The 15,692-nt window shown below is 42.4% G+C and overlaps 2 protein-coding genes and 1 non-coding gene across 3 annotated transcripts in view; 1 reads left to right on the top strand and 2 right to left on the bottom strand.

Annotated features, from left to right (window-relative positions):
• Positions 1-3,915, bottom strand: part of LOC135546388 (protein unc-119 homolog A-like) — a 31,657-nt gene extending 27,742 nt beyond the window's left edge. Inside the window, exon 1 of the mRNA XM_064974766.1 lies at positions 3,442-3,915. Within this exon, the coding sequence (XP_064830838.1) occupies positions 3,442-3,730 (289 nt within the window). The 5' untranslated portion in view covers positions 3,731-3,915. The remainder of the gene's footprint in view (positions 1-3,441) is intronic.
• A 4,208-nt stretch (positions 3,916-8,123) lies between these two features.
• LOC135545053 (beta-crystallin B1-like) lies at positions 8,124-11,165 on the bottom strand. Its single transcript, XM_064972705.1, has 5 exons — positions 11,100-11,165; positions 10,790-10,908; positions 8,716-8,848; positions 8,404-8,546; positions 8,124-8,292 (listed from the first exon to the last, which is right to left on the bottom strand). Exons 1-5 carry the CDS (start codon positions 11,163-11,165, stop codon positions 8,124-8,126), a joined length of 630 nt encoding a protein of 209 aa, XP_064828777.1.
• A 2,900-nt stretch (positions 11,166-14,065) lies between these two features.
• On the top strand, positions 14,066-14,120 carry LOC135546766 (U7 small nuclear RNA). Its single transcript, XR_010456626.1, has one exon. It is a non-coding gene; the product is annotated as a U7 small nuclear RNA (small nuclear RNA).
• The last annotated feature ends 1,572 nt before the right edge of the window (positions 14,121-15,692 follow it).

Below are 15,692 nucleotides of genomic sequence, written 5' to 3' on the forward strand. Positions count from 1 at the left end.
TATGGTCAAACAGTTCTATTTTGGTTTCATCAGACCAGAGGACATTTCTCCAAAAAGTACGATCTTTGTTCCCATGTGCAGTTGCAAACCGTAGTCTGGCTTTTTTATAGCGGTTTTGGAGCAGTGGCTTCTTCCTTGCTGAGTGGCCTTTCAGGTTGTGTTGATATATGACTTGTTTTACTGTGGATATAGATACCTATTTTGTACCTGTTTCCTCCAGTATCTTCACATGGTCCTTTGCTGTTGTTCTGGGATTGATTTGCACTTTTCGCACCAAAGTACGTTCATCTCTAGGAGACAGAACACGTCTCCTTCCTGTGCGGTATGACGGCTGCGTGGTCCCATGGTGTTTATACTTGTGTACTATTGTTTGTACAGATGAACGTGGTACCTTCAGATGTTTGGAAATTGCTCCCAAGGATGAACCAGACTTTTCTTTCTGAGGTCTTGGCTGATTTCTTTTGTTTTTCCCATGATGTCAAGCAAAGAGGCATTGAGTTTGAAGATATGACTTGAAATACATCCACAGGTACACTTCCAATTGACTCAAATGATGTCAATTAGCCCATCAGAAGCTTCTACAACCATGACGTAATTTTCTGCAATTTTCCAAGCTGTTTAAAGGCCCAGTCAACTTAGTGTATGTAAACGTCTGACCCACTGGAATTGTGATACAGTGAATTATAAGTGAAATAATCTGTCTGTAAACAATTGTTGGAAAAATGACTTGTGTCATGTACAAAGTAGATGTCCTAACCGACTTGCCAAAACTATAGTTTGTTCACAAATAATTTGTGGAGTGGTTGAAAAACAAGTTTTAATGACTCCAACCTAAGTGTATGTAAACTACTGCATGCTGAATTCCTGCAGTGAATACTGTATTTGATGTGCCTTCTACATAGCCCCCCTATGATCACTGTTCATTTCCTTATACCATAAGCCCCATGCAGCATACATACAGTACACTGATAAGAAACCATTTCTCATTTCACAAAACACTCTCTCTCCATGGGCGAGATGACATTTATTTTCCTCATCATGCCTGTCTCAGAGAAACAGTGTGTCTCCCTCTCTTACCATCTCTGAGCCACTGTGTCTCCCTGCAACCCCAAAATGGATACAGTTACCTCCCAAAGCACTGCCATGAAAGTCATTTACACAGCAAGCCTTGTCATTTTCTCCTTCAGTCTTTCACTGGTTATTTCTCCTCCATATACTGGCAGTTCAGCGAAACATTTACAAAATGGATATCTTTATTGTCTTGTAACATTTGTATCGACTGAATAATTCTGATTCTTTTTGGTTCATTAATTCTGATAGAAAAGGAGTAAGGCAACCATAGGACCAAATTCAATAGGATTGCATGTCATAAAGGGCGGGGTGAAAAAGAGGACAATGATATTCTAGACAATGATCATAAATCAAATAAGTATCATGCCATAGCAGGTGGCTATCATAAAGCATTTGTGAGAGAAATGCCATTAAGGCCATTTGATCTATGGTTTCCTGAATGTATCTTACACTGCAGCTATGGGGGCTATAGACCAAAACACAATGTCAGAGACAGTGAACACAGCAAATGTAACACATACAGTAGCCGTTAAACCTGCCTTCTAATCAGAAATGATATACCTTGTAAACAAATGTCTGGATGCGTTCTTCATTGAGTGTTTTGTTGCATGCTGCTTGACTCTGAAGCATTAATTAACTAGAGTCTATCAGGTCACTGAAGCGCCACATTCCCTTCATTCTGACATAATCCAGATTACATGTCAGCGGAGAGCAGAGATTACCACTATGCAGCCATCATCAGTGATTTCTGTATTATCTCACCACTGCAGCCCGATGCTGCTCTTCTGCTCTTCCTCTGGAGGTTACAGAACCAAACAGCTAACACTATCGGTCAGGAACATGGATTAAAGGGATGATGTCGGCGGGCTAGTGTGCCTTTTGGGATGAGAACTGCTCCGGATGATGAGAAATGCCCTTTGCTTATAGCAGAGACTCTGGATAGTAATCAAATCATTCAGACACAAGCCTGTATGTATATTGAAATGACTCATCGTACATGGAGGCTAAAGATTAAGGCTTTATTACCATCTAGCTAACCAACCGCCACAGGATATTAGTTTGTGATATAAGATAGAACTAGCGTGTCAATATGGATGCATCCCAAGTCTCCAAAGTGGCCTAGAGGTCAAGTGCATACAGAGTAGTACCGTAGTATACCTGGCCTTCCTTCTATTGTACTGTATATCCTCTACTGATGTGAAAGGCGAATTGATGAAAGCAATATAACAGCCTCCTGGCTATACACTTTGTGAGGCGGAAGCAACTGCTTTTAGCCTGAGGAGCAGTCAGGACAAAAGACACTTGATGGAACCAGGATGCACTCAGGTGGTTGACATGAAGATGGCCACATTAAATGTATTTTACAGCTCACCAGTCACCAGTAGCCTAGTGTGAATGCAGAAGGAACAGAGAGAGGATGTGTTTTATACAACAACAACAAAACATATATTTTGCAAACCAAATGGCACCCTATTCCCTTTATAGTGCATTACTTTGACCAGGGCCATAGTATTCTGGTACATTGTTTTGCATTATTAAGCTAATAGGGTGCCATTTGAGATGTCTCTATTGCGTGACTGTAGCTGTGTTGTTATGTGCTGTAACAATCTAATGCAGATCTTTAAACAGGTTCGGACTGTCTCAATCAGCAGGCACAGAGCACTGATCACCTGTTACCTAAGAGGAAACAGTTTCTTCAGGTTCGGGAAAGGGTTTAGGAAAAGTCCGATTTTCATTTTTTCATCAAGATGGACAACAGAGGGCATTAGAAAGAACAATCACATTAATACCTGCCTGTCTGGTTTAAAATGAATATTTACACACACTCTCTCTCTCTCTCTCTCTCTTTTGCTTCCTGCAACCTTCTCTCTCTTTATCCCTCTTTCTAGCCCCCCCTCTCTCTCTCACACACACACAGGGTTGTGTGCATACCTATGTACCTGACTACTAAACCTGTCTGAGCTAGAGGCTGATAACCTACTCTCCTGTCTTATATCATTATCTATTATGCCCAGATTGCCCACACAGAAACATTCAAGTATACATGTCGTTAGACTATAATTCCACTAGCCTATATAATCTGTATTTCCACCCCCACAAATATCCTACTGTAGCCTCATGTCCCCCTATGTCGTTGTCCAATGCACTGGAAGTATACCCTTGAAAAATGACAAACATGGCACTAGGGCAACTAATATGTTACTACGCGGATGGATAAATAGATGGATGGCTGCCCGTTAACAATGTAACGTTTGTCGCTGTGGACCCGATGCTTCATGCCGGGCAACAGAGCAACAGCAGGTGCGCTGCGCCCAGAACCGTTCAGGTAGCTGTGAAGCTACCCGTAATACCAATTAGTAGCCTACTTACTTTCGGTGATCTTTTGTAACCCAAGTACATCCTCAGGCGATATTACGGGGTTTCTTAGCAACTCTTCTTCACTTGTAACCGGGACCCCAGCATCTGTCGAGTTGCAGCCTTTCTTCACTTTCATGGCCACGAGCGGTTGGGGTTGCGACTGCCGTGAACTAGTGCTGCTGCTGCTCTCGAGACCTTCGCTGCCACGGTTCGTATTATTAGTAGCTGCTTTCCTCGCACTGCCGTTAGGTGCGTCCTGGCTATTACACACAGCCTCTGTGCTGGTACAATAATAGCTCATTCTCCGTGCCTCCTCCCCCTCCCGATCTGGGGAAGATACAAATCAGTCTCTTTCCCTCCCTCACCCAAGGCTCAACGTCTCTCACACTCGGTATTTAATTTAAATCCTCAGTTCTTTAAACCCGTCGGTCCGTGACTGTTTGTGTGCGGCGGCTGAATAGCCCTTGCGCTTGGAGCGCGCGTGCGGTGGTGATGACGGTTTACATAATGCAGAACGAGAGAGGAAGGGAGGATGCGGTGGGTCGTCAGCGCTCATACGAAAGCATCATAAGCCGTTCATGCAAATACATATCAACTCAATTGGGAGCAAGATATTCTCACAAGCTGAATGCTTTCACCCTCCATGTATGTCTGCTGTGGCCAACCAGCACATGGACATGCGCTCCCGCATTGAACAGTCTATGACTGATATATTTGTTACTGTAACTTCCAATTGATTTATGACATGATCATTACACGATTCCCAGAAACTGTAAAAACGGCCACTTAGCCAGTGTAGGTTATGTCAAGCAGTTTGTCCCTTTTTAATTGGATCACATTCATTACTATCCACATGTGCATATCCATTTTACATGTTTGAAGGTGAACTATTGCAGTTATTTATAATATCTACAGAAATCAACTATTCAGACAGCTTTTTGGGCACATTCTTACCATAATTAATTATGTGAATAATGTAACATCCTTATATATCTGGCTCATGTGGTTGTGTATTCTACATCACCATGAATTGTCCAGTAAGAAGCCATTAAGTTGTTTTGGTGGCCATATTGGAAAAGGGCTTCTGTGGGGTTAGTGAGTGAATTCTGTGATGGCCATATATGTACAAATCTTTGTAAAACCCTGTTCTAGCTGTATGTGTGCAAGTTGGTGCTTCTATCACCAAAGTTACAATCCTAAAACACACACTACCAGAGAAAAGTTTTACAACACCTACTGATTCAAGGGTTTTTCTTTTTCTTTTTCTTCTTTACTATTTTCTACAATGTAGAATAATAGTGAAGACATCAAGACTATGAAATAACACATATGGAATCATGTAGAAACCAAAAAAGTGTTAAACAAATCTAAATATATTTTATATTCTTCAAATAGCAACCCTTTGCCTTGATTACAGCTTTGCACACTCTTGACATTCTCTCAACCAGCTTCATGAGTTAGTCACCTGGAATGCATTTCAATTAATAGGTGTGTCATGTTAAAAGTTAATGTGTGGAATTTCTTTCCTTCTTAATGCATTTGAGCCAATCAGTTGTGTTGTGACAAGGAAGGAGTGGTATACAGAAGATAACCCTATTTGGTAAAAGACCAAGTCCATATTATGTTAAGAACAGCTCAAATAAGCAAAGAGAAACGACAGTCCATCATTACTTTAAGACATGAAGGTCAGTCAATACGGAAAATTTCAAGAACTTTGAAAGTTTCTTCAAGTGCAGTCGCAAAAACCATCAAGCGCTATGATGAAACTGGCTCTCACGAGGACTGCCACAAGAAAGGAAGACCCAGAGTTACCTCTGCTGCAGAGGATGAGTTCATTAGCGTTACCAGCCTCAGAAATTGCAGCCCAAATAAATGCTTCACAGAGTTCAAGTAATAGACACATCTCAACATCAACTGTTCAGAGGAGACTGTGTGAATCACGCCTTCATGGTTTAATTGCTGCAAAGAAACCACTACTAAAGAACAGCAATAACAAGAAGAGACTTGCTTGGGCTAGGAAACACAAGCAATGGACATTAAATCAGTGGAAATGTGTCCTTTGGTCTGATGAGTCCAAATTGGAGATTTTTGGTTCCAACCGGCGTGTCTTTGTGAAACGTGGTGTGGGTGAACAGATGATCTCCGCTTGTGTATTTACCACCGAGAAGCATGGAGGAGGAGGTGCTATGGTGTTGGGGTGCTTTGCTGGTGACACTGTCTGTGATTTATTTAGAATTCAAGGCACACTTAACCAGCATGGCTGCCACAGCATTCTGCAGCAATACGCCATCCCATCTGGTTTGGGCTTGGTGAGACTATCATTTGTTTTTCAACAGGACAATGACCCAACACACCTTCAGACTGTGTAATGGTTATTTTACCAAGAAGGAGAGTGATGGAGTGCTGCATCAGATGACCTGGCCTTCACAATCCCTCGACCTCAACCAAATTTAGATGGTTTGGGATGAGTCAGACCGCAGAGTGAAGGAAAATCAGCCAACAAGTGCTCAGCATGTGTGCTAACTCCTTCAAGACTGTTGGAAAAGTATTCCAGGTGAAGCTGGTTGAGAGAATGCTTACAAAGCTGTGCAAAGCTGTCATCAAGGAAAATGGTGGCTACTTTGAAGAATCTGAAATATAAAATATATTTTGATTTGTTTAACACTGTTTTGGTTACTACATGATTCCGTATGTGTTATTTCATAGTTTTGATGTCTTCATTATTATTCTACCATGTAGAAAACAGCAGAAATAAAGAAAAACCCTTGAATGAGTAGGTGTTTTGACCTGTAGTGCAGCTGCCCCATTTCATGGAATTCTATGGCGATATTTAAACAATAGTTGCAGCTGATTCTTTCAAAGTTGGTTATATTATATATAATTTGAATGGTAATTTCATGGCCTTTCAGAACCACTTGTCAAACAAAGTTTGAAATGTATCAGGGTTCCTGTTTTAAAGCCATTTATACAGGTAATTCATTCTGATATGTACCCTAGAGGTCAGAGGTCAAATTTCTGTTGACCTGAACTTTCTGAAAATGTGTCTGATGGATAACTGTGAATAAGCTTTCCAATTATATATGATTAAAGGGTATAAGCGAGAAATAACTTGTTGTATACTTACATTGTTCGTCATATGGTAAATTCCCAATGGGAAAACAATTATTGGGATGGGGGGATGAAAGATAGAGTGACCACACACAGAAAGCTACCATTGCTGCACTATCACACATTTTCCAACTCTATGGACATAGACTTTCCAGAAAATCACTATGACAAATCATCGGCCCAACGAGCCCAACGGCCCAAATTTGGGGGTCTGGCTCATAGACTATTTGTCTGATTGCATGAACATGACATGGTTACAATTTGTCGCTGTTGATGTTGATGCAGGATTGCCTTTGTGAGGTTATCTACATTGAGTACAATAATTGTTTGAATGTTCAGCATAGTTTAGATTAAAATGTGGGACAAACACCACAGACAATAATAAAACACACAAGAGAACAAAAAGTCAAACAAGCAACTTGACATGAGCCACTGACTGCATGTCCAGCACTGAGGTTAGGAAGCTTTATCAATTTCACTTTGTTTTTTTTATTGGAAAGTTTATTTCCAGATGCCAGCATCCCTGAGAAATATATAGTGTATATAACAACATTCCTCTGCAACCCCATCATTAAGAGGGGGAGGGGTCTCCCAAAAGGTTGGCATGTCTAGAAAAACACTACCAGGTAGTCTCCAGCAGCCTGTCTCCCAATCATACCCCCTAGCTCACGTCCTCCTTCAGACAGCCTCACTGCCTTAAACTGAGTCTGTTACCCTAGACTGAGTGTGTCGTGAGCATAGCGTCACTGCCCTAGATAGAGTGGGTCATTGGAAAGCTTCACTGCCCTCGACCGAGTGGGTCATGGGCATAGCTTTGAAGCCTTGAAGGTAGAATGTCATTAGGGAAATTATGGTTGAGGTGGAATCCCTAGACTAGATGGTGGCCATGGGGAGAGTACATTGGTAAACAGTGTCTCCCTGTGGATGATTGAGCTCACTGTAGGGCACGGACACAGCAAAGAGCTGGCAGCTGTCCATGGTAGTTTAGGGACTGGCTTGAGTGGAGTGTCTAGTATCTCTACTCTCTAAAATCATTCACAGATTGCAGGAGGGTAGAGCATTGTAATGAACAGGCTTATTCGGCATCATTTGGTATATAGCTAAGAAACAAGTAAGTAAGATGTATAAAATCAATGGGTTTGCAGATATGGAAACAAACTAGTGAACACAAACTAATGAAGGTATATAACTTCTTAAAATCTTTGTTAACTAATTCCCTTTCCCCCATTAAAATCCCCATCATAAATCTTCTCATGCTATAATTCTATCAGGTCTTGGAGTACAGAGTACAGCTATCAGTTTCACCAGTGTTATTATATTCAGGCATTGTGGAAGTCAGCTGCAGGTGAACTGCAGTAACAACCTTTTCCCAGTAGATGGCAATGTCTTCATTCAGCGATTGTGCAATACAGTACACACCCTGAATGTTACAACTACTAAGTGATTGAGGTGGAGCCAGTGATGTTATGTTATTAGCTGTTAGCTTATGTTGGAACTCCAGACTCTGGAATGGTTAGCTCCAGGGCTAGCCAGACCCCTTCCCCTCTGTCTTGCTGGCCCACAACCCGTCGCCTGACTGGCCCCATCTAGACGGTCCACTCAAAGCAGCCTCTGCGATGTGTCTGCATGTCCCTCACTCTACGGATGGACTGGATCTGGGGATGGTGGGCGCCCCACTCGTTCCAATGCTTGAAGACGGCGCACTCGAACACGTACTGGTAGCCACGGTAACCGGGGTACTGATAGCCAACCCAACTGTCACCCAGGGAGATGGATGGAGAAAATGAGAGGGAGTTAATGGAAGTTAAAAACGCCTTAAATCAAATGGATGGGTAGATTGATTGATAAGTTAATGTGTCAACTCACGTTCCACCAGTGACCTGGATGCTGGCCACATGGTCCTGGAAGCCATAGGACCACAGACTCGGGATATCCTCATCACAAACTTCCATCTTACGGCCCTCAAAGTTATTACACTCAAATAGGCATATCTTGTGGTCCTGGGTGTCCTGTAGGTATAGAGGGACAGAGAGAGTGATGTCAGCAATAGAGTTTACCCATTTATTCAGCCACAGCCCCCAGGCGAGGAGGGGAAGCCACATAGACTAGAGTATTGATGTAGTGATGGATAGATGGATGGATGGATGGATGTATGGATTAATGAATGGATAGACTCACCATGCGAACAGGCCTGACGGACATGAAGCGGTCACACCTATAGCTGTTGCTCCAGGTATCCCAGCGGGGGTACTCTCCCTTCTCCAGCATGAACATCTCTCCGCTCAGGTTCTGCTGCTCATAGCCCACCCAGCTGTATGGGGACATTATAAAAGTGTTACAGCACAACTATAACACACTTATACTGAATTAACACAACTCTCTTATAAACATGATCAGAAGCCTTAAGGCTAGGGATAGCAAAGCTAGGGATAGTGATTTCAAGGTTCTTAGGCAACATCATGTTAGATGTCACATGTTCATTTCAAAAGTCATGATTCACTGGAGATTGCATGTTGTAAATTAACAATGTTTCAGGTGTCTCATTGGACTAAGATAACTTTAATAGTAGTAGTAGTTGTAGGTTTTATTGGTTTCTCACAGTCATAGATTGAATTGTCAACCAATTTACAATCATAACATCAATCACATTATAATGATCAAATAGTAAAATCCTAAACTTGCAAAACACTTAAAATATAAAAAACTTAAAATGTGCAATATACTGTATACAAAACAACAATAGTACAACAACAAGGTTCAGTTGGCAGCTTTACAAAAGGCATCTTTAGAGTTCTTTGGAAGCCCCTGGGCTATATGGTGTGTGCACTGTTTAGTGAAGTATGGAATGGGAGAGTCCTGATAGTGGCCTGTGCGTGTCATGGGAGTGTTCAGTTTGTGGCTGTTGCGGGTTGCCCATCCAGTAATCCGCTATCTGGTAGGGGGGACCAGGTCTGCAAACTGGGAATTCTGCAGGGATTTAGCAAATGTCTGGCAGATCAGCTCCCATCTTCTGTCCAAGAATATGATTCTGAGGGTTTCGAGGTAGCTGGTGTACAACCCGCTAAGAATGATTCTGCAAGCTTTCCTCTGGACACGCTCCAGCTAACAACTTTACTCTAAGTTCTCAAATAATACACTACATGACCAAAAGTATATGGACACCTGCTCACTGAAAATCTCATTCCAAAATAATGGGCATTAACATGGAGTTGGTCCCCCCTTTGCTGCTATAACAGCCTCCACTCTTCTGGGAAGGCTTTCCATTAGATGTTGGAACATTTCTGTGGGGACTTGCTTCCATTCAGCCACAAGAGCATTAGTGAGGTTGCTGATAAGGAAAGGGCCTTCCCCAAACTGTTGCCACACAGTTGGAAGCACAGAATCGTCTAGAATGTCATTGTATGCAGTAGCATTAAGATTTCCCTTCACTGGAACTAAGGGGCATGGCCCAAAATATGAAAAACAGCCCCAGACCATTATTCCTTCTCCACCAAACTTTACAGTTGGCACAATGCATTCGGGCAGGTAGTGTTCTCCTGGAATCCACCAAACCCAGATTTGTCTGTTGGACTGTCAGATGGTGAAGAGTGATTCATCACTCCAGAAAACACATTTCCACTGCTCCAGTCAAATGGGGGCTAGCTTTACACCACTCCAGCTGATGCTTGGCATTGCACATGGTGATCTTATGCTTGTGCGGTTCCTCGGCCATGGAAACCCATTTCTTGAATCTCCCAACAAAAAGTTATTGTGCTGATGTTGCTTCCCGAGGCAGTTTGGAACTCGGTAGTGAGTGTTGCAACCGACGACAATCCATTTTTAATCGCAACGCACTTCATTTTGTGTGGTAGGCCACACAGCTTTGAGATTGTGTTGCCTACCACTTCACGGCTGAGTTGTTATTGCTCCTAGATATTTCCCCTTCAAAATAACAGCACTTACAGTTGACCGGGGCAGCTTTAGCAGGGCAGAAATTTGACGAACAGACTTGTTGGAAAGGTGGCATCCTATGACGGTGCCATGTTGAATGTCACTGAGCTCTTCAGTAAGGCCATTCTACTGCCAATGTTTGTTTATGGAGATTGCATGGCGGTGTCCTCGATTTTATATACCTGTCAGCGACGGGTGTGGCTGAAATAGTCAAATACACTAATTTGTGGTGGTTTCCAAATACTTTTGTATATATAGTGTATGAATCCCACGGAATAGTTTCTATCTTCTATGTAAACAGATGCAGTTCGGCATGACGTACGGTCCACACTCCACCCTGATGGAGCCGATCTTCTCGAAGCCCTTCTCACACAGGTTACGGCACTCAGTGATGCACTCCATCATACGACCCTGGAAGTTCTCAAACTCAAACAGGTACATCTGAAAAGATAGACAATATCACAGCATGGTTATTTACTGTAATAAGTTATAATATAACACTGTTAATGATTTGATATGGATATCATTGAACAAGATGCTTGTCTTGGGCCATTATAACAACTGGAAATGCTGTATCTTGGCTAGAGATTGCATTATTAGAGTAGTTTGTAAAAATAAATGTGAAGACCTACTTTGTGGGCACGCAGCCCCATGGCTGGGTGGCTCCCAATGCTGCCCTGGGCTCCAGAGTGGGACATGGTCGAATCTCTGGCCGAACAGGAAGAGATTGAGAGAAATAAAGAGGGAGAGAGGTTAAAGCCAAGCCTCTTGGAAAAACAACTTCATTTGACATCCATATTGTGACACTCATTTTGGTAATTTGGCAGACACCCTTATCCAGAGAAACTTACATGAGCAATTAGGGTTAAGTGCTTTGCTCAAGGGAACATCAACAGATTTTTCACATAGTTGGCTCAGAGATTCAAACCAGCAACCATTCAGTTAATTGCACAATGCCCTGAAACACTAAGCTACTTGCAACCCACCCCCCAGCTGTGTATCTATTCAACAGGCCCCCGGCCCCCTAGCGTCATATATCTGTACAGCTGAATAGATATCAATGAGAGATTGCAAAGAAGAATGTTTCCTACCAGAGAAAAAAATACCAACCAATATTCGTCTTTTGACAAAAATCCATATTAAAACGCACTTCTCCACCCAAACTGTTAATACGAACATAATCTACTTTTATCTTGTCACTCAAGTATTTAATCTATACTGGTTTAGAGGATTTTTGTCTCTCATTATCTCTACTCCAAAACACATTTTGATGTTAAAGCCTGCAATTGCCTGCACAATTTACCCCCACTAAATATTATATCTATTCCGTAAATAGCAATTGCTCTGTGAAAAAATGCAATCTCCAAAGATCCTTTTTAAACAACTTGTTCAAGCATACTTTTCTTACAATTACTAAATTCAGTGGCACTGAGCACACTTTCATCTGCCAGATGCAGGGAGGCTTGTGATGTCGTATTACTGAGCTGAAAGGAGATCACAATCAAACATGGCCTTGCGTCTCACTGACTGCCATTTCCCCATTAAATGAACCACAGAACAGACAGAATGTCAAAGTATTGCAAAACATCGCTCTCTTGATATAAGATAGATCCCAGAGTTAATTGAAGTAAAAAACTTTTTGACAGTCCCTGATTTAGGTCAAGGGATGAAGAGACCCCACCTTTGCCCCCCCATCTCTCTCGCTCACAACCCCTTCCCTGAGCGTGAATCTCACCAAGTGGCTGCTTGTCAGGTACAAGGGAGGAATGGACATCCAGATGGATAAGCCTAAGAGTTGGAATCAGGCCCCCAGAGTAGGGATATATATACATTTACATCCCCACGCCGACTATTGGGCCGGGATCCCACCTCGTCATTGGATGAGCGGGGTTCTCTTTAGGTGCAGAGGGCAGGTCAGGGGTCATGTATGCTGATCTCCACTGAGCCGTGCTGAGTCGGCTGCTCACTTTGTTGTCCTGCGCTACTGTGGGGTCCTGGACACACAGCCACCATCATCAGCAGAATGTACCCAACTACTCTCTCTCTCTCTCTCTCTCTCTCTCTCTCTCTCTCTGTCTCTCTCTGAGCAAGCAATGTGCTGACCTATTGTGTGTAGAACCGGCATGCAGGGAGGCAGGCACGCATGCACGCGCACACACACACACACACACACACACACACACACACACACACACACGCACACACGCACACGCACACGCACACAAACAGTTAGGTGTTTCCTAGGTTTTGTTTTCTGCTATAGTGTGGGGCCTCTCAACGGGACGGTAGTGTCTGCTAGACTGCTAACATCTTTTACAGTGAGAGGAACACAGCAAAAGGACTTGACACCCATGTCATTTTACAATTCTAGAATGTTTTACAGTGAAACAGGCAGAACCGGTCTGCTGGAGGCATAACATATTATTTGCCTGGCCTAAGTGGAAATCATCAGTATGGTGAAGAAAGCATGTTTGGTAAAGGTGTCACATTATATAATAGCTACAGTATATCATATCAAGATAAGTGGTCAAGTGGATTAGGGTAAAAATAGGGCTTATTGATAATGATGCTTAATATACTCTAAAAGTCTAAGCCGTCGGGGGGGGGGGACACATTGAATAACACGTTCATAAATGTGAATAAAGACAGTAAAACATTTATCATAAGGATAAGGTTTTGAAGTGTCCGTCCTATATCTAGGAGGCATAATATATACATATATATATATATATATATATATATATATATAAAACTTTTATTATATATATATATATATATTTATATATAATTTTTTTTGTTGGAACAAAACTACCTCTGTACTTCCATTCATTTGTATGGGTTACCTTCAGACGAGTCGGTGACACTTATGGAGTCATATTAGTTTCTAGCCCAAACGGTTTGATTTTGGGGATGTCTCATGGTCTGACAAACATGGCTGTAGGTCGACCACCTTCCACCGCAGATGTGGATGCGGTGGATTGAGATGAAGCCCATACGGTTCAACTCTACCATTGAAATCGTGATGGTGCCTCTATGTCACCAAAAGGGAGGTGTTCAGTATGAAATACTCTCCCTTCTAGATCTGCTGGGTTGTACCACCTCAAGGCTTACTATAAAATCAGATGACAGCGCGCCTTATTTGGCAACGGTCTTGGTAAGCAACCTGGTCTCAGAGCATTTTGTATTATTCTGTACGTACATCCAAGACATTCCATTTAGTATTTAGTTATGTTTCGTATGGTATGTATTAATTTGTGGACGTCCATCACCCATTTCATATGATAAGTTACGAATTACAACTCATATTATATGTTATGAATATGCAAAGCATACAATATGTTACGAATTCGCAAAACGTGTGTTATGTTAAGAATTCTAGCTAGGTGGCTAACATTAGCTAGCTGCTAACGTTAGCTAGGCTAGGGGTTCGGGTTAAGGTTAGGATTAAGTTTAGGAGTTAGGTTAAAGGGTTACGTTTAGGGTTAGGAGAATTTATGAACAATTCCCCCCACCCACAACTTCTCACCTGAATGCATTTTGATTTAATTTGAAGGTGTTTGGCAAAGGATGAAATTGTGGTTGAGAGTTAACCTTTAAGCAACATTTTCTCTTTTAGTATTTCTCCAGTAGGTTTCCTCAAGGAGAAAGCCTGCACTTCCATGTTAAAGATAATAAAACAACACTACAGTAAATACTACAGTAATGTCTGCAAAAATACTACAGTAAATACCATAGTATACTACAGTCAGCAAAAACACTACAGTAAATACTACAGTATACTACAATCTTCAAAAACACTACATTAATTACTGTAGTATATACTACAATTTTTTTACTCCAGTATTCACTGTACTGTTTTGTTAGCAAAAACACTACAGTTGTCACACCTGCTCCCGCTCCCCCTCTCTGGCGCTCGAGGGCGCCAGGTTGCCCATAATTACACACACCTGTCACCATCGTTATGCGCATCAGCGCTACATTGGACTCACATGTATCCATCACGGTTTTGATTGCCTCCCCTATATCTGTCTATTCCTCAGTTTCATCCCCGTGTCAGCATTATTGTCGTTATGTTTCCCTTGTCCAGAAGCTGTCCTTGTTTCGTTTCATGTCCGTTATTCATTACATGTTCACAACCTGTACTTGCTTCTCGTTGGCTCGTCGGGCTCCCACGCCTTAAACGACTCGACGAGCTTCCATGCCTCAGCCGGTTCGTTCGGCTCCCACGCCACGTCCGGCCTGTCAGGCTCGCCCAGGTGGGCGCCCCTAGGTACTATCACGCCTGCTCCCACTCCCCCTCTCTGGCGCATGGTTTTGATTGCCTTCCCTATGTCTGCCTGTTCCTCAGTTTCATCCCTGTGTCAGCATTATTTTTGTTATGTTTCCCTTGTCCAGATGCTGTCCTTGTTTCGTTTCATGTCCGTTATTCATTAAATGTTCACTCCCTGTACTTGCTTCTCATCTCCCAGCGTCTGTCCTCACAACAGTGAATGGAGCCAGCAGCATACCATCCTGCATCCGACTTTTGGTTTGCCTCTCAAGCGAAACAGCGTTGATCCTGGATGGGTGACCAGATGTTGCTGGAAGAGATGTTGGAGGGCGAGTAGGAGACAGTCTTTCTTCTGGTCAAAAAATAAAATAAAAATTCCAATGCCCCAGGGCAGTGATTGGGGACATTGCACTGTGTAGGGTGCTTTCTTTCGAATGGGACGTTAAACGGGTGTCCTGACTCTCTGTGGTCACTAAAGATCCCATCCCATTATTGTAAGAGTAGGGGTGTTAACCCTGGTGTTCTGGTTTAAATTCCCAATCTGGCCCTCATACCATCATGGCCACCTAATCATCCCCAGCTTCCAATTGGCTCATTCATCCCCCCTCCTCTCCCCTGTAACTTATTTTCCCCAGGTTGTTTCTGTAGATGAGGATGTGTTCAAAGTCAACTTACCTGGTAAACAAAATACTGCAGGAAAGTCAGCAAAAACACTAAAGTGAATACTATAGTATTTATACTATAGTATTTTTTCAATTTGGGAAGGGCTTCTGAAGAGCGCTGTCAGTGAGTATGAAATTCTTGGTTCACTGGCGATCTTGTTAGTTTGTTGAGCACACTTGTTTTCTTTAATTATAAAACTTAATATCACTCATCATGAGAGTGTAAGTGTAAGTCATAGGTGCCACAGAACATCTGATAGGGTATAGATGAGATTTTTTTATGTGTTTTTATT

Source organism: Oncorhynchus masou, chromosome 9 (assembly GCF_036934945.1).
Source record: "Oncorhynchus masou masou isolate Uvic2021 chromosome 9, UVic_Omas_1.1, whole genome shotgun sequence".
Classification (NCBI taxonomy): domain Eukaryota; kingdom Metazoa; phylum Chordata; class Actinopteri; order Salmoniformes; family Salmonidae; genus Oncorhynchus; species Oncorhynchus masou.

Bases quoted from the DNA above. Each gene is read 5' to 3' on its own strand.
- LOC135545053 (XM_064972705.1), bottom strand. From the start codon at position 11,165: ATGTCCCACTCTGGAGCCCAGGGCAGCATTGGGAGCCACCCAGCCATG. The intron at 10,909-11,099 runs GTAGGTCTTCAC...CTATCTTTTCAG, and splicing joins TGGGGCTGCGTGCCCACAAA to ATGTACCTGTTTGAGTTTGA. The intron at 8,849-10,789 runs GTACGTCATGCC...GTCCCCATACAG, and splicing joins ATCAGGGTGGAGTGTGGACC to CTGGGTGGGCTATGAGCAGC.